At 37.0% G+C, this 13203-nt stretch overlaps 1 protein-coding gene, 1 non-coding gene and 1 pseudogene across 2 annotated transcripts; 1 reads left to right on the top strand and 2 right to left on the bottom strand.

Annotated features, from left to right (window-relative positions):
• Nucleotides 1-505: 505 nt before the first annotated feature.
• On the top strand, nt 506-3705 carry LOC113328850 (annotated as a pseudogene).
• Nucleotides 3706-4696: 991 nt separating this feature from the next.
• Nucleotides 4697-12765, bottom strand: LOC113328795. Its single transcript, XM_026575806.1, has 11 exons — nt 12585-12765; nt 9646-11544; nt 8899-9036; nt 7696-7767; nt 7313-7354; nt 7093-7182; nt 6860-6970; nt 6683-6772; nt 6513-6592; nt 5431-6417; nt 4697-5016 (listed from the first exon to the last, which is right to left on the bottom strand). The coding sequence occupies exons 2-10, from the start codon at nt 11380-11382 to the stop codon at nt 5706-5708; spliced, it is 3072 nt and encodes a 1023-aa protein (XP_026431591.1). The 5' UTR covers nt 11383-11544; nt 12585-12765; the 3' UTR covers nt 4697-5016; nt 5431-5705.
• An 85-nt stretch (nt 12766-12850) lies between these two features.
• On the bottom strand, nt 12851-12923 carry TRNAA-UGC. Its single transcript has one exon. It is a non-coding gene; the product is annotated as a tRNA-Ala (tRNA).
• Nucleotides 12924-13203: the final 280 nt, after the last annotated feature.

Below are 13203 nucleotides of genomic sequence, written 5' to 3'. Positions count from 1 at the left end.
TGTAAGTCATCGACTTCTCAATGGTTGTAGAAGCCAGTACTAGTTGAACTCCAAATCTATAAATAGCCTACCACTCGATCTTCATAACCAATTACTATGCATCAAATCTTACTCATTGCCGAATCATCATAAATAGCTCATCAATTAGGTAAAGGCTCTCGGGGTATCTAGAAGAGGAGGAGGAGGAGATGGGTTTCTTTTTGTAACAAGTTGGTTTTGGGTTAGGGTGCGCCAGTCCCCCTAGATTGTGGTCGACCTGACACGTAAAATTGCGGGTTTAGGGGCCAACACCCGTAGCAGAGTGCGAGATAACGTCTCTGCCAAAATCCACCATTGTGACCTCTTGAAGGTATCGTTTGTTTTTTATTCAAGTTTTTTCCTTTTCTGTTTTAGATATTTGCTAATAGTTTTTCTAATCAGCAAAACAAAAAAGAAGAAACAGGAAGTACACAAGAGAGTTATACGTATTCACACGGTAATTTCATCATTGCCGTGCCTTAGTTATATGGAGATCAAGTAAGTGATTCTATAATTGAAGGTACTTTACATTGTAAACTACTCTACATTGACATTTTAAATCTTGGGGTTTGTTTACGAAGGCATAATTCAGTAACCTGTTGTAATGGAGGATCCTATGAGCAACAAGGGTGGAAAGGTTAAATTATTGTCCAAAAAATCGAAAGAAAGATCTTTGAAGTCACGAGTGCACTATTGTTCGCACTATTGTTCTATGTGTTTCGATCCTCTATTTTTCACCCATGACCAATAGTAAATACTCCCTTCGTCCCTTTTATATATATACATATATAGGCGGAGAAGGTGAAATCTCTTTAATCTGGTTTTTATAAAATTTCATGGTTTTTCCTATTTTTGCCCTTTTATCTTATTTTGGCCACTATTTCCCATACAACGAATGCTTGTCAAAGATCTAGAGGTCCGCCTATTTTATGGGACTAGAAAAATCAATATTTTTGCATAAATAATAGTGACAAAAGAAGTACAAAATAAAAACTGCATACTAAATTTCCTGAGTCTGCTCATACCGATCATATAATTTGGATAAAAGGTGTTATTTTTCTCATCTATATCAACTTGTATAATTGGTATGAGAAGGTTCCGAAATTTATTGGGCAGATTTTGTTTCAACCCATCAGTAGCCATTGCCATGAATCAATCATCCCCTTCGTTAGCTTTAGTAAATTCTCTTTTAACCTTTAAATGTTGTGTATTTGTATAAACATCTGACATACAACTCAGTCTCTTTGTGTATATGCGTAGGAGCTAGAAATGGTAAGTTTTTGATGTGGTACCCAAGTCTGCTTATCCAGAGCTGTTGAGTTAGTCATTTTCCCTAGAGGTGGTGACATAGAGTGTATCAGTTACTCTTGGTAAGAGGAAATGGTCATTCGGTACATGTCATTGTTAGGGCCTGGACAGTGACATAAAATGTATCATTTACTCTTCCTATATATGTCCTTTGACATAATGTCTACCATATGCTCTTACTATCTTTATATCCCTTTTCAGTCTTCCTGCATGTTCTCAACTATAACACATTTTTGCTATCCTAGGAGTCTGTTTACATTGTAAAAGTCATTTGTCTATGTGATCGATCCCTTACAAGAGCTTTGGTGCAGGATTCTGTTCAAGTGTAATGAGGCCACCTCTACCTTCACCTCCTCCAACTCCCAGCTACAAGCATTTGTAGTTGTAGTGGCAGCAGAAGTGAGTGTTGTTGGATAGATCATAGATAGATAGATGTACTTCCCAAGGCTTTTGAAGCTGTAGATGAGGAAGGAGTTGAGAAATGGAAAATCTCTTTTATGTATTTTATGTGAAATCGCTTCACAAAAGGACCTATTTAAACCATCTAATAGGGAAACAGAACTGCAGTCCAGAAGTGATCACTGACGCCTCCTTGATTTGTGGATTTTACAACCAACTTAAATGACAGGAAGAGACCTACAATTTCGTATTTAATGTTCTACTGTGTGTGTACGTACCTCTTGTTTCAGATTCATATGTTAGTAAACCTTGAGAGGAAACCTTGTTGATTTGTAGTTGGTGTACTCAATATAATGAAATGAGACCCAGGTTCAAGTAAACCTTGAGAGGAAAGGAAAAGAAAACAAAAACTGTTCATAGAGCTCCACTGGGACAAGTGTGGATTAAGAAGACAAAGTATTTTTAGTCTTCAACGCCGTGCCGCCTCAAGGCATTGGCTCGCTATATAATGAAAGCAGACACAAAAGTATTAAAGCTAGAGGATTGAATGCTTTTGAAGGAAAAAAATCAGGTTATTAACACTGAAGCACTGTCTTAATTACATGAATTCAGCAGATAAAATAAATCTACACGGGAATTAATCGACCCAAGATTAGTTGTACGTAATTGCTCTCTTGCATAGATGCATCACAACTCTATCATCATGCGCACCATTTACGTAGATATTTTCTATAGTTAATGCAGAGGCTGACATGTACGTAGACATTTTCTACTAACTCATGCTATTATAAGTATCGCATAAGAGCGTACCCTTACAACTAGTGCTGCATTAGTTTCACCGTTAGCCATTTGGTATATTTTCAGCATATCTGAACCATATGGAGCTGCCCTATTGATAACCTCACGAGACTAACAATTTTTCTGTACATTTCATGTTCAACTTTTAACCACATTTTTTTATGTTCACCTGGACCAGTTTTTCCAACTAATTATTATATTCTGGAGCAATGTAGGCACCACAAGATTAATTGGGTTCGAGTACTGTTACTAGACCTCAAATGATGGTCTCGAATTCTATCCATACACCTTCTTTTTATCAACATTTCTGTGAAGTCTCAATCTTGCACCACGATGTCGCTCTAAGATGAGGGAATGAAACCTAAAGAACTGTAAAGGCTGCCTCTGCAGATGCTTGAATATATTTCACTGGAGTTTTTTTTTTCTTTTTTGATATCCTAGATTAGGTTTGTGTTATGTTGATTCATAATTGAAGCTTGAATTGCCTAATGAAGGTGGAAGAAAAATGACAGATACTGAACTTGTTACTTTATGTTCTGAGTTTCTTACTGCAGGTGCTGGTACTACATCAACAGCTTTACAATGGATTATGGCTAATTTAGTGAAACATCGAGACATTCAATCCAAATTATATGATGAAATCAGAACAATATCAGATGCTGATGGTATCAAGAAGAAGATTTAAAAGATTTGCCGTATTTGAGAGCTGTAATTCTGGAGGGACTAAGAAGACATCCACCAGGCCATTTTGTTCTACCTCATGCAGTTGCTCAAGATGTAGAGTTAGATAAATCTGTCATACCAAAAGAAACTACGGTGAATGTCATGTTGGCAGAGATCGGGCGGGATTCAAAAGTATGGAACGATCCAATGGTGTTTCAACCAGAGAGATTTTTGAATGTAAATGGCAGTGTGAATAAAGAATTATCAGATGTAACTGGGAAGAATGATATGAAGATGATACCATTTGGAGCTGGGAGAAGAATGTGTCCTGCTTCTGGTTTGGCAATGCTTCACCTGCAGTATTTTGTTGCCAACTTCATCAAGGAATTCAAGTGGATGGCTAAGGTTGGGGATGATATAGACTTGTCAGAGAAACAAGCGTTCACTGTTGTCATGAAGATTCCATTGTGGGTCATGTTTCTCCAAGAAAAAATTAGGTTGACACTCTATGTTCATTGATCAAGCTAATCACTCGCGATTACCCCTGTAGTAAATTTCGTTAATCACTCGCTATGTAAGAGCTGATACTCTATGTTCATTGATCAAGCTAGAACGAGTGTTGCGTTTGTTCTGTGTAAAAGAATCATAGGGTTGAATAGAAAATATACTTGGAAATAAATATACTGCAACCTGACCAACAGGTGGGCTCGGACTGTTGCTTTTGAGATAAAGCAGAAAGTACTGGAGCAGAAACTATTTCTAATCTTAGTGCTAGTCGGTTCTTAACAAAAGATAGATTTGAAACAATCTGTTACGATACTAACTTATTAAGGGTAATATGGAAAAAAAGCTAGAAACTGAAAGATTTTTGAGAATCGATCTCAATTTATCTAGCAAACTCTCAATGTGTCGTACCAACTCTTCTGAGATTACTACAAGAGCAGTGCAGCTGAACATTTACACCTGAACTACAGAATACTATTAACGCACATGAAGATTTCTGCAAAGGTTGCACAGAGGGACAATTGAAACAACTCCAGCAATGCAGCCTTCTCACAGCTGCTTCAGACATTTACCTAAACAGATTTTTATCCCAACTACTTAGATTATGGATAAAATGTCTCTGTAAATAGCTCTTTAAGAGCAACAACTGAATCAAGAAAAAATCTGAATTAAGATAGATAGCCCTTTAAGATAAAAAATTTGAGTGTAAATAGCTATTTAAGAGCAAAAATATGAATAAGGCAAAATCTATATCTCGATAACCTGTATAAATAGCTATTTAAGAGTGTAAATAGCTCTTGAACAACTGTATAACCTGTCTAACTATTTTGTTACTAGACGGGTGTTATCATGTCTATAGCATACCCAGTTGATACGTACCACACAGGTCTGCAGGTTGATCTTATGGTTTGTGGGTTCTACTTAGTTAAAGACAAATGTACCTACCATTATCACTTTGCGAAATCAAATCCACATTACACTAAAACTAGTGAGTGAACTGTGAACATGAGAAAAAACCATTTTCATGATACATTATTAACATTTGTTACTAGATTCACAAGTCAACATGCATTCTGAAAGACTAATATGTATTTATGGTGGAGAGATATTATATGCAGATTCAGTATGCTATTTATCACACTTTATGAACACAGAACACAACAACGAAGTAAGATCCTCAAATCAAAAACAAACATGGTAAAATGCTAACCTCAGTAAGACCTTTAAGACCAAATACTAAAAGAGCAACTAGCAGTCTAGTTCAATAACAGAGTTTCAGGAGCTCCAAATTGCAGCAACTAATCAAGAAGCATAAATCAAGATAACCTGCAACAACAACCAAAGTGAATGTGAATGTGAATATAGGATTACTATGGAAGTGTTTTAGAACTTGACTTAAATTGTATAGACAAAAGAGGAAGGAAAAAATCAAATCAATCCCCAATCTAATCATGAAGGTTATAATTCTACGAAACATTCTATCATGGAAGTCTGGCATGACTGCATGCATGTACAGAGCACTATTTAATTATAAACATGACTTCTGATATTTTCAAAAACCTCATAGATCGGATGATCCTATTAATCTATTAAAAAAACAATGACAGAAAAGTAAACTAAATTTGTATGTAGAAAGATGCAGAACACGATGTTCACTTCTAAAACACGGAATACTTCGAAAAAAAGTTCTAAGAAAAATAAATAATAGATAATGAGAAACGAAACATAGTAACTCTTTACCTCACTTACACATAAAAAGGACCGATAACATAATCCTGCTTCTTTGCTTAGGCTTCTTCCTCATGTTTTCAGTTATTCCATCCATGGCTGCATTTTTACAATATTTATCAAAGAAAGAGTGGAGTACCGAAATACCATTCTTTGAAATGTGGAAGACTTTAAAAATGTGAGACAGTCGTTCACAAGAGTACAACTACCCAAAAATGGCATCTACTAAATTTACCCTCCGTATGAAAAGCCACTAGACCACATAAAAAACCACTATTTACAAGTCCTCATTTGGAGAATCTAGACATGTACTGGTCATGGTCAACATAGCCCACTGTCACAGTTTTATCCCCAAAGAGTCGTCCATGAAGGCAGTGTGCTGCTATACACGAGGTTTCTGTCCTTGCATACTCCACAAGAATGCACCCTACTTCAAAAATATCAGTCATGTCGATGTTTTCGTTATTGTCTTTGGAGTCCTTTGTAGAAGTATCATTCAACTTGATAGAAGCTTCATGCAATTCAAGGTCTGCTTCTCCTGATTTCAGTTCTTCCTCCTCAACGACGTTACTGTTTTCAGTGCAACAGTTGTTACACGAAGGAAAATCATCGCTACTATTAATAGCTTGCACAGATTGATTTTTGCTTTTATCTAGTTGGGAGGGGGATTCTTGAAATACTGTATCACAGCCAAGGTAACTTGTAGAAATAATAGTATCCCGCTTACGCTCCTCATTTTCGGCATGGTTAGGAATACTGTTTGTTGTATCTGCACCATCTACTAGGGTTTCTCTAACATCACCTAGAGCAGCTGGTCCTCTAGTTTCTCCAGAGTTCGGATCAACTTCTACACCTGTGGGCTCCACTTTCTTCACGTTACAGCAATTCTCTATTTGAGGTGAAGAACTCATCAGGCTAGCCTGATTGATGATTTCACCAGGAGCTGTGGTGGGCCTGTCAACATTCCTTACAATATTAATAGATTTTACGGCGCCATACCTGCATATAAGAGAGGGGTTAACATGTAACGAAGTGAAACTAAGTAAAAGTGTTGCAGTTGGTTTAACTAATACGGAACAAATTATGGGAGGGACCTTGCACACTCCAAGCGTACATCTTCCAACACTTCTTCCACTTGTTGTCCCGATAGAGTTGATAGTTCCTCCTCATTCAACTACATGTGCATGTAACCTTATTGTAAGAAAAGCATGCAGGTTGAGCTAGCATATGAATGCAACACGATAATTAGCTCTGAAAACATTACCACATTGTGTAGCTTCAGAACTTTTGTGGCCTTCGAAAGTAGGGGCTTTGCATACTCAGGAACTGCATAACATGGAGGCTCTTCAATGCCCTGCTTAAAACAAAGAGACAACAAAATAAAGAAGGTGTACCATACTTGAGACTCTTTAACAAGAACGAAAGGGTAGGTGATTATTACCCCAACAACAGATGCATCAGGAGTAGCTTGAACGACAGTTAAGACTTCCCCTCCTAACTTCATCCCATTTAATCCAGCACATGCCTTGAGAGTAATTGACTTGTCCACATACTGATGCATAAGATTGCACAAAGGATCACCAAAATTCTTAGGTTACACTAAATTGGCAATTGACCAAAATAGATATTCACAAAATAAAAGGAAACAAAAGCAACCATAACAATGTTTTATACCTCCAAAAAAGCACACGCTTCACTGGCAGATTCATTAACCTCAAAATGATAAGCTCTCAATGCTCCAAAAGCACTAGCAATCTCCTTTACCTGGAAATAGAATCATGTTAGCACAGACATATAGTCTAGGTCATATAAAATCTACAGACATCGAAGGGCATTGACGAGGAAGAAATAAAATACTTTGAGAATAAACAGTACCCTATACGTGATAACTTACCATATCAGATGAAAGAACCTTTGCAATTCCACCAACGAATATCTACAACCAGAAACATGCAGAAGGATAAGTTCATAAAGGATTCTGCCGCAAGTATGTGAAAAGACAACAACCCGACCTTCAATGATAGAGGTGCTATTAAAGCATGCTCAAAATAGTAAAAATATCAAGTGTAAAACACCTTCAAACTTTCAACTCATCATTGCTAATGAGGCATGAGACACGATGAAACCGCAAAGGGTGATTGTTATTCAGGCAGAAAGCACCATTAATATCAATCAAGTTTAGAAGTCTATTAAAAGAACACATAATCCGAATTCTGATGAAAACTTGATAAAAGTCAACCGCAGAGCCTGGAGTTTCTCCTAGCACCAAATGCATACCTTGTTTGATGAATCCTTTACGACGTCAGAAATTTTATCAACAACTGTTACTGGCTTCTGTGAGACACCAGTCTGCATGACAATAGCAACTTTCTGAGAACCTACTACATGAATGATAACCACAAGTTAACCTCAAAAACTGAAATGTCCTAATATAGATTACTACTGTTGCTTCCTCCTTGATTACACAGTAAACAAATAAATGACAACACATTATGTATTTATAAATTCTAATGATAACCACAGTTTACTGCAGAAACTGTGATGTGATAGAGATTCCTATTAATCTCAGTAAAGACATAAATCAAAATACATAAAGAACTGATACAGTATAAGGAGACACACAATCAATGTGCTCCCATTAAGTTTCAGACCAAAGATTGAATGTTCGAACAACACATAAACACGGTATCAAAAGTTTTAATCTACGTTAACATAAAGAACAAATATGGTAGTTCTACTAGGGTTAAGAAAAATTATCACATGATCGCCACTCTGATTCTGGGACAAGGAAGTCATATAAGATGCTATATTCGTCTACAGTTCTATAACATCATGCTTTGGTATAGTTGCTAGGTTAGAGTTTGTTTTGTTGCTGCTGGTACAGATCATTCACAATTACTAAAAATATGATAGTGAAAGCGGAAATTGGCAACTCTACCAGAAGTGTTGTCATATTGCCAGTTTACACGGGAATAAGACGACGAACTCCGTCAATAAACACAAGTACACAAGTTTTCATCAGAATTCAAAAACTGAAGCAAATATTGATTTCCTGGCTAAGGACCCACTTAGACAACATATATACAAGTGGCACTACATAACGTAATACATCTAGGTAAAATATATATTACTACAGACCACAAGATAATGTCAGGACCAAGAATGTGAACTAATGAACATAAAGAAACTTTAGATTTCTAGTATGGAAAGAGGCACAAAAGGCAAGAACCAAGATGCCAAGACAGTGTCGCATGGCATAAAAATGCTTCACTCTATTAGCATCCACAAGAACACATTTGTTTCGGGGGTGTGCGTTAGTTTGTCTCAGGAATTTACCAATGAAAGTTTAAAAGACGACCTTGACCTCATATAGACCTCGTATCCTGATTGACTAATCATATCTTTGTTTTCGTCTCATTTAGCCAACCTCAAGGTGTAAAAATACAAATAAAAAGAACGAGACATAATTAGCAATCTTACTGCTGATTCCGCGAAGTCCTTCGGGCGTCTAACTTTGAGAATAGATCCAGAGAAGAGTTTACCATTAAAAGAGAGTGCTGTTGTGGCATCTTCTGGTGTAAGAAATTCCACAAGAGCTTGCCCCTTCTCTTTATTCATCTAATATGCACCACACATACAGCCATTGAAATGCCAATAAGAAAAAGAGAAAATTAATTTCTTTTTGTACATGAAAAAACTGTGTTATAACGATACGCCTAAAAAAAAATCAGCCGTATCGATACGTATTTACATGGATACGCGTACTAATACTCCCAATACTTCAAGATACAACTCAGTTAGGAAACTTTGACTAAATATTAGATGCCAACCATCTGTCAAAATAAATCTCAATACCTTAATATTGGAAAATTTAGATATTTTACTAGATTCTATGAGAAGACTTAACTATAGTGACAAAATATTAGTTCCGAATCTGTCCACTGATCTTGCTTTAGACTTTCTTCCTTCTTACCCAGACCTTTTCTCTCCAGTGAGGTTAATCATACATATTATATTTTAATCATGCAAACACATGTATGTATTTTGTTAAGTTTCTATCTTATATATAATATGTTTATTTATGTTAAACTACTGATCAATATTGAGTATGCCGTATCGCCGTATTTTAGTTTTTCAAGTTGGTGTATCATAGTAGTGTATCGGTATCTGGTATCATATACTGTATCCTTATCGTTGCAACACAGTGAAAAACAAAAATCCACTTACAGAACAGTGAATGCATGGCAGGGTTCCTTGAATGTGATAAGCATCTGATGGCAGAAAGAAGTTATTGAAACACTCCATTACATGTTCATCAGATGCTGAAGTTGGTACATTCTCTACAAGGAGCCTTCTCCTCGGAGACGTCAGTTGAACATTATCAGCAGTGGAATTCTTTGACGCTGATGGGGTAGTTGAAGAAGACCCAGAAGATACAGCTTTTTTTGTTGCTGAATTTGATCTCACAAGAACAGCAGCAGGCACCTCATTTACACTGGAGGATAAGATCTGATGAGAATTTTGTATGTCAGTTCCTGTAGGTGGGAGATCCCAGCCAGCACTTTTCCTCTCTGGAGAGCGGGGTGTAGGAGAAGGCGTCTTAACAGCTGAATCTGTTCTTCTCTTCCTAGGGGAATAACCACCAAGCCTACTTTCATGCCCACCATGACGATGATAATGACTACTTCCGTACCCACTATTGCTCGACATTTTGTTCTTATCAGCATCAGGATACGACTTCCTAGATGACTCATGCTCCTGCTCTTTATAAGAAGTACGCTTGTGCTCCCTAGGAAAATCAGATATTGACCTCCTATCTTTATCCTTCTTTTCACGACTCCTTGACCTTCTTCTTTTTGGCCTCTCTTCATCATAGTGAGATGGAGATGACTCCCTTCTACCTTTTCTTCCCACGGTTTCTGAGTCATATCTTTTTCCGGAATCGTGTTTCTTTACAGCATTCCCGTCTAACTCAGAACTATCTTTCTCATAACCACCTGGGTGTTGCTTTCTTTTAGTTTCAGTGTCAGATTTCCTCTTTTCTGTGCCTGAAGATGTCTTCTTTCTCCAAGAGCCCTTCTCTGGTTGAACTTCAACGTCAGCTCTTGATATCTCATCATTTCTGCTTTTGGGATGACTCGATTTTTCATTTCTATCCGCTTTAGCTTTACTTTCCATATCTTTATCAGGTTTATTCTCTGAAACATCGGTTGATCTCTCCTCTTTTCTACTTCCATGCCGACTTTGTGTTTTATTTTTGTCCCCTTTAGCTACATTTCTAATATCTTTGTTAGATTCAACCTCCATGTCATCTCTTGATATCTCCTCGTTTCTGATTCTGTAATGACGAGATTTTTCAGTTTTATCCCTTTTACCTTTACTTTTTGTAACTTTGTCAGGCTCTTTCTCCAAGTTATCTTCTAATGTCTCCTCATTTCTGCTTCGGTGATGACTATGTTTTTCCTTTTTATCCCCTTCAACTCTACTTTTCGTATCTTTATCAGTTTCATTTTCTAACACAGCCCTCATTTCCTCATTTCTACTACTGAAACGACTACCTATTTCACTCTTCTCCTCTTTAGTACTATCACTGACCTCTTTGTCTAGTTTCTCCACTAAGTAGGTTTTAGCATCAAAATTTTCATTATCTTTTCTACCTAACTGATCCTCCTCCACAGAGGTACTCACCTGTTCCCTTGTGGAACTTATCTTCTCACTTTCACCTGAAGCTTTAATCTTGATTTCTTCATGAGCTTCACCAAATTCAGAATGATTTTGAATTGTTACATCATTGCCCTTCACCAAAAGCTTCTCTGACTCTTCAGCTTCCGCTTCGACTTCTGAACTTGATCTATTCTTTTTCCTTCTCAGCATAATCTCCTCGAATGTGAAAGGTCTTGTTCGGGCTGAAGTGCCCTCATTCCCATTCTCATGCTTTTCCTGTATCGGACTAATTCTGGTCATACCTCTCGAACCTTGAATGTTGCGAAAAATGATATTTGAGAAAAACTGACCAGTCAACCCAAAGACAATCAGCAAGACCCTCTCCAAAAGAAACAATCCCTTGTATCACTGAGGTGGCTGTTCCTTTCCAAAGTTGAACCTAGCAAAACCGAGAACTAGTCCCTGTCCATCCAAATTAACTAAATGGTCAAAACCAATGCAGCGTTTTTGACAAGTTTAATATGTGGAAAAGCAAACTCTACAGATTATATCTGCAGTTGGATATAGTATTGAAAGTTGAATCCTTAAGTTCTACCTAAACTTGTTGACTAATGTCTGTCTCCAAAAGACATGGAAACCAAAATAAATGCCCTGAGCCTGTAATTTAATAGTGTACTACACGTAATGATAATGCAGAGTACAAGATAACAAATGGTATGGAGATAACAGGTTAGCACTGAGCATAACATTCTTTTCTTTTATAAAGATAGAGTTACAAAGATATACAGATAGTTAGCTCTCTGATACCAATCGCTCTTAGTCGTACCATTTATTCCCATGGAACGACATAGCATTTTTTTAGAACCTTAAATCTGAACTCAGGTAACAGTTCACTAGGTCGCCTCAATCCAATTATGAACAATAGCTTCTATAACTCAGACCGCATGCCCAATTTAGTGAACTTATGTTAACCTTATACAGTTGATGGTTCCAACTTCAATGATACGAAAGATGAAGCTAGAATAACATTCTACTTGGTAACAAGGAACGTAATTGCATTTAAGTTCTACACAGGCCTGCCATAGCAGAGACCAAAGAAGCATTTGAAATTAGGTAGTCTTTTGTACTATAACGAGTAGAATTTTATGTGAACCAACATATTAGATAACATTAATACCACCGATTTGGTGATCACTTTCAACACCAATAAAACTATATCACCAAATTGGAATCGTTTTCTTGGACAGAAGTGCAATACAACCATATCTTATTTACCTAGATTACATAAAATCAGTTCATCCATAAACTAGAACCAACCTAATTGAACAGTTAATCAGAAAAAATTCATCAAAACTAACCTAAACCTAGTTCATATTACTATCTAAATCAACCTAATTCTGAAAAATCCCCAACTTTTTGAAACCCTAACTTTTAAATTTCTAAGATTCTAACACATTCTCAAGATAAAAAGAGGAATAGGAAGATAAAACGATTCAGCTTACCTTTCTAGTCAACCATTTGATCGAAATTCCTCTTCTGTACGACTGAAAAAGATGGTGACGACGGTATTGCTTCTCCTTTAGAGAAGAAGAAGGTGGTGGCGGAGGTGGTGGGCTATTTAGACAGTGGCGTTGGACTGGTTATGGTGTAGGTCTGTGCTCATCGCTGGCTGCATCAAGGAGGAGGAGGATAAAACACTTCCAAGGCAGTAGAAGAGAAAATTATTGGTTTTAACGAAGGAAAAAAAAAATCAAAATTACAAAAAAAATGGAGATGCAGGGTATCGAACCCTGTACCTCTCGCATGCAAAGCGAGCGCTCTACCATTTGAGCTACATCCCCGTTGGTGAAAAATTCAACATTTATATTTATAGAAAGCATTTAATATTTACATTTTCCTGGGTACTGCAGAATGTAAGATGCCATTTAATTATTTATTGCAACTATATGGCTCAACTACACGTAAACGCAGATGATGGCAAATCTCCAGAGTATTAGTAGTTGAACACTAAACCGACAGTAGTAATTACTGATGATTCACTCCAGGTTTAACAACGATTCGTCGACAAAGTGGGCATGAGGGAACTTGAATCAACCATGAATCTACACAACTAGCATGAAA

Source organism: Papaver somniferum, unplaced genomic scaffold (assembly GCF_003573695.1).
Source record: "Papaver somniferum cultivar HN1 unplaced genomic scaffold, ASM357369v1 unplaced-scaffold_114, whole genome shotgun sequence".
Classification (NCBI taxonomy): Eukaryota; Viridiplantae; Streptophyta; class Magnoliopsida; order Ranunculales; family Papaveraceae; genus Papaver; species Papaver somniferum.
This window is presented reverse-complemented; position numbering and strand designations above follow the sequence as displayed.

Excerpts from the sequence above, each read along its gene's own strand:
- LOC113328795 (XM_026575806.1), bottom strand. The coding sequence starts at position 11,382 with ATGACCAGAATTAGTCCGATACAGGAAAAGCATGAGAATGGGAATGAG. Across the intron at positions 7,183-7,312 it reads AGGTTCTTTCATCTGATATG|GTAAAGGAGATTGCTAGTGC; the intron begins GTAAGTTATCAC and ends TTCTATTTCCAG. Across the intron at positions 6,418-6,512 it reads GTACGCTTGGAGTGTGCAAG|GTATGGCGCCGTAAAATCTA; the intron begins GTCCCTCCCATA and ends TCTTATATGCAG.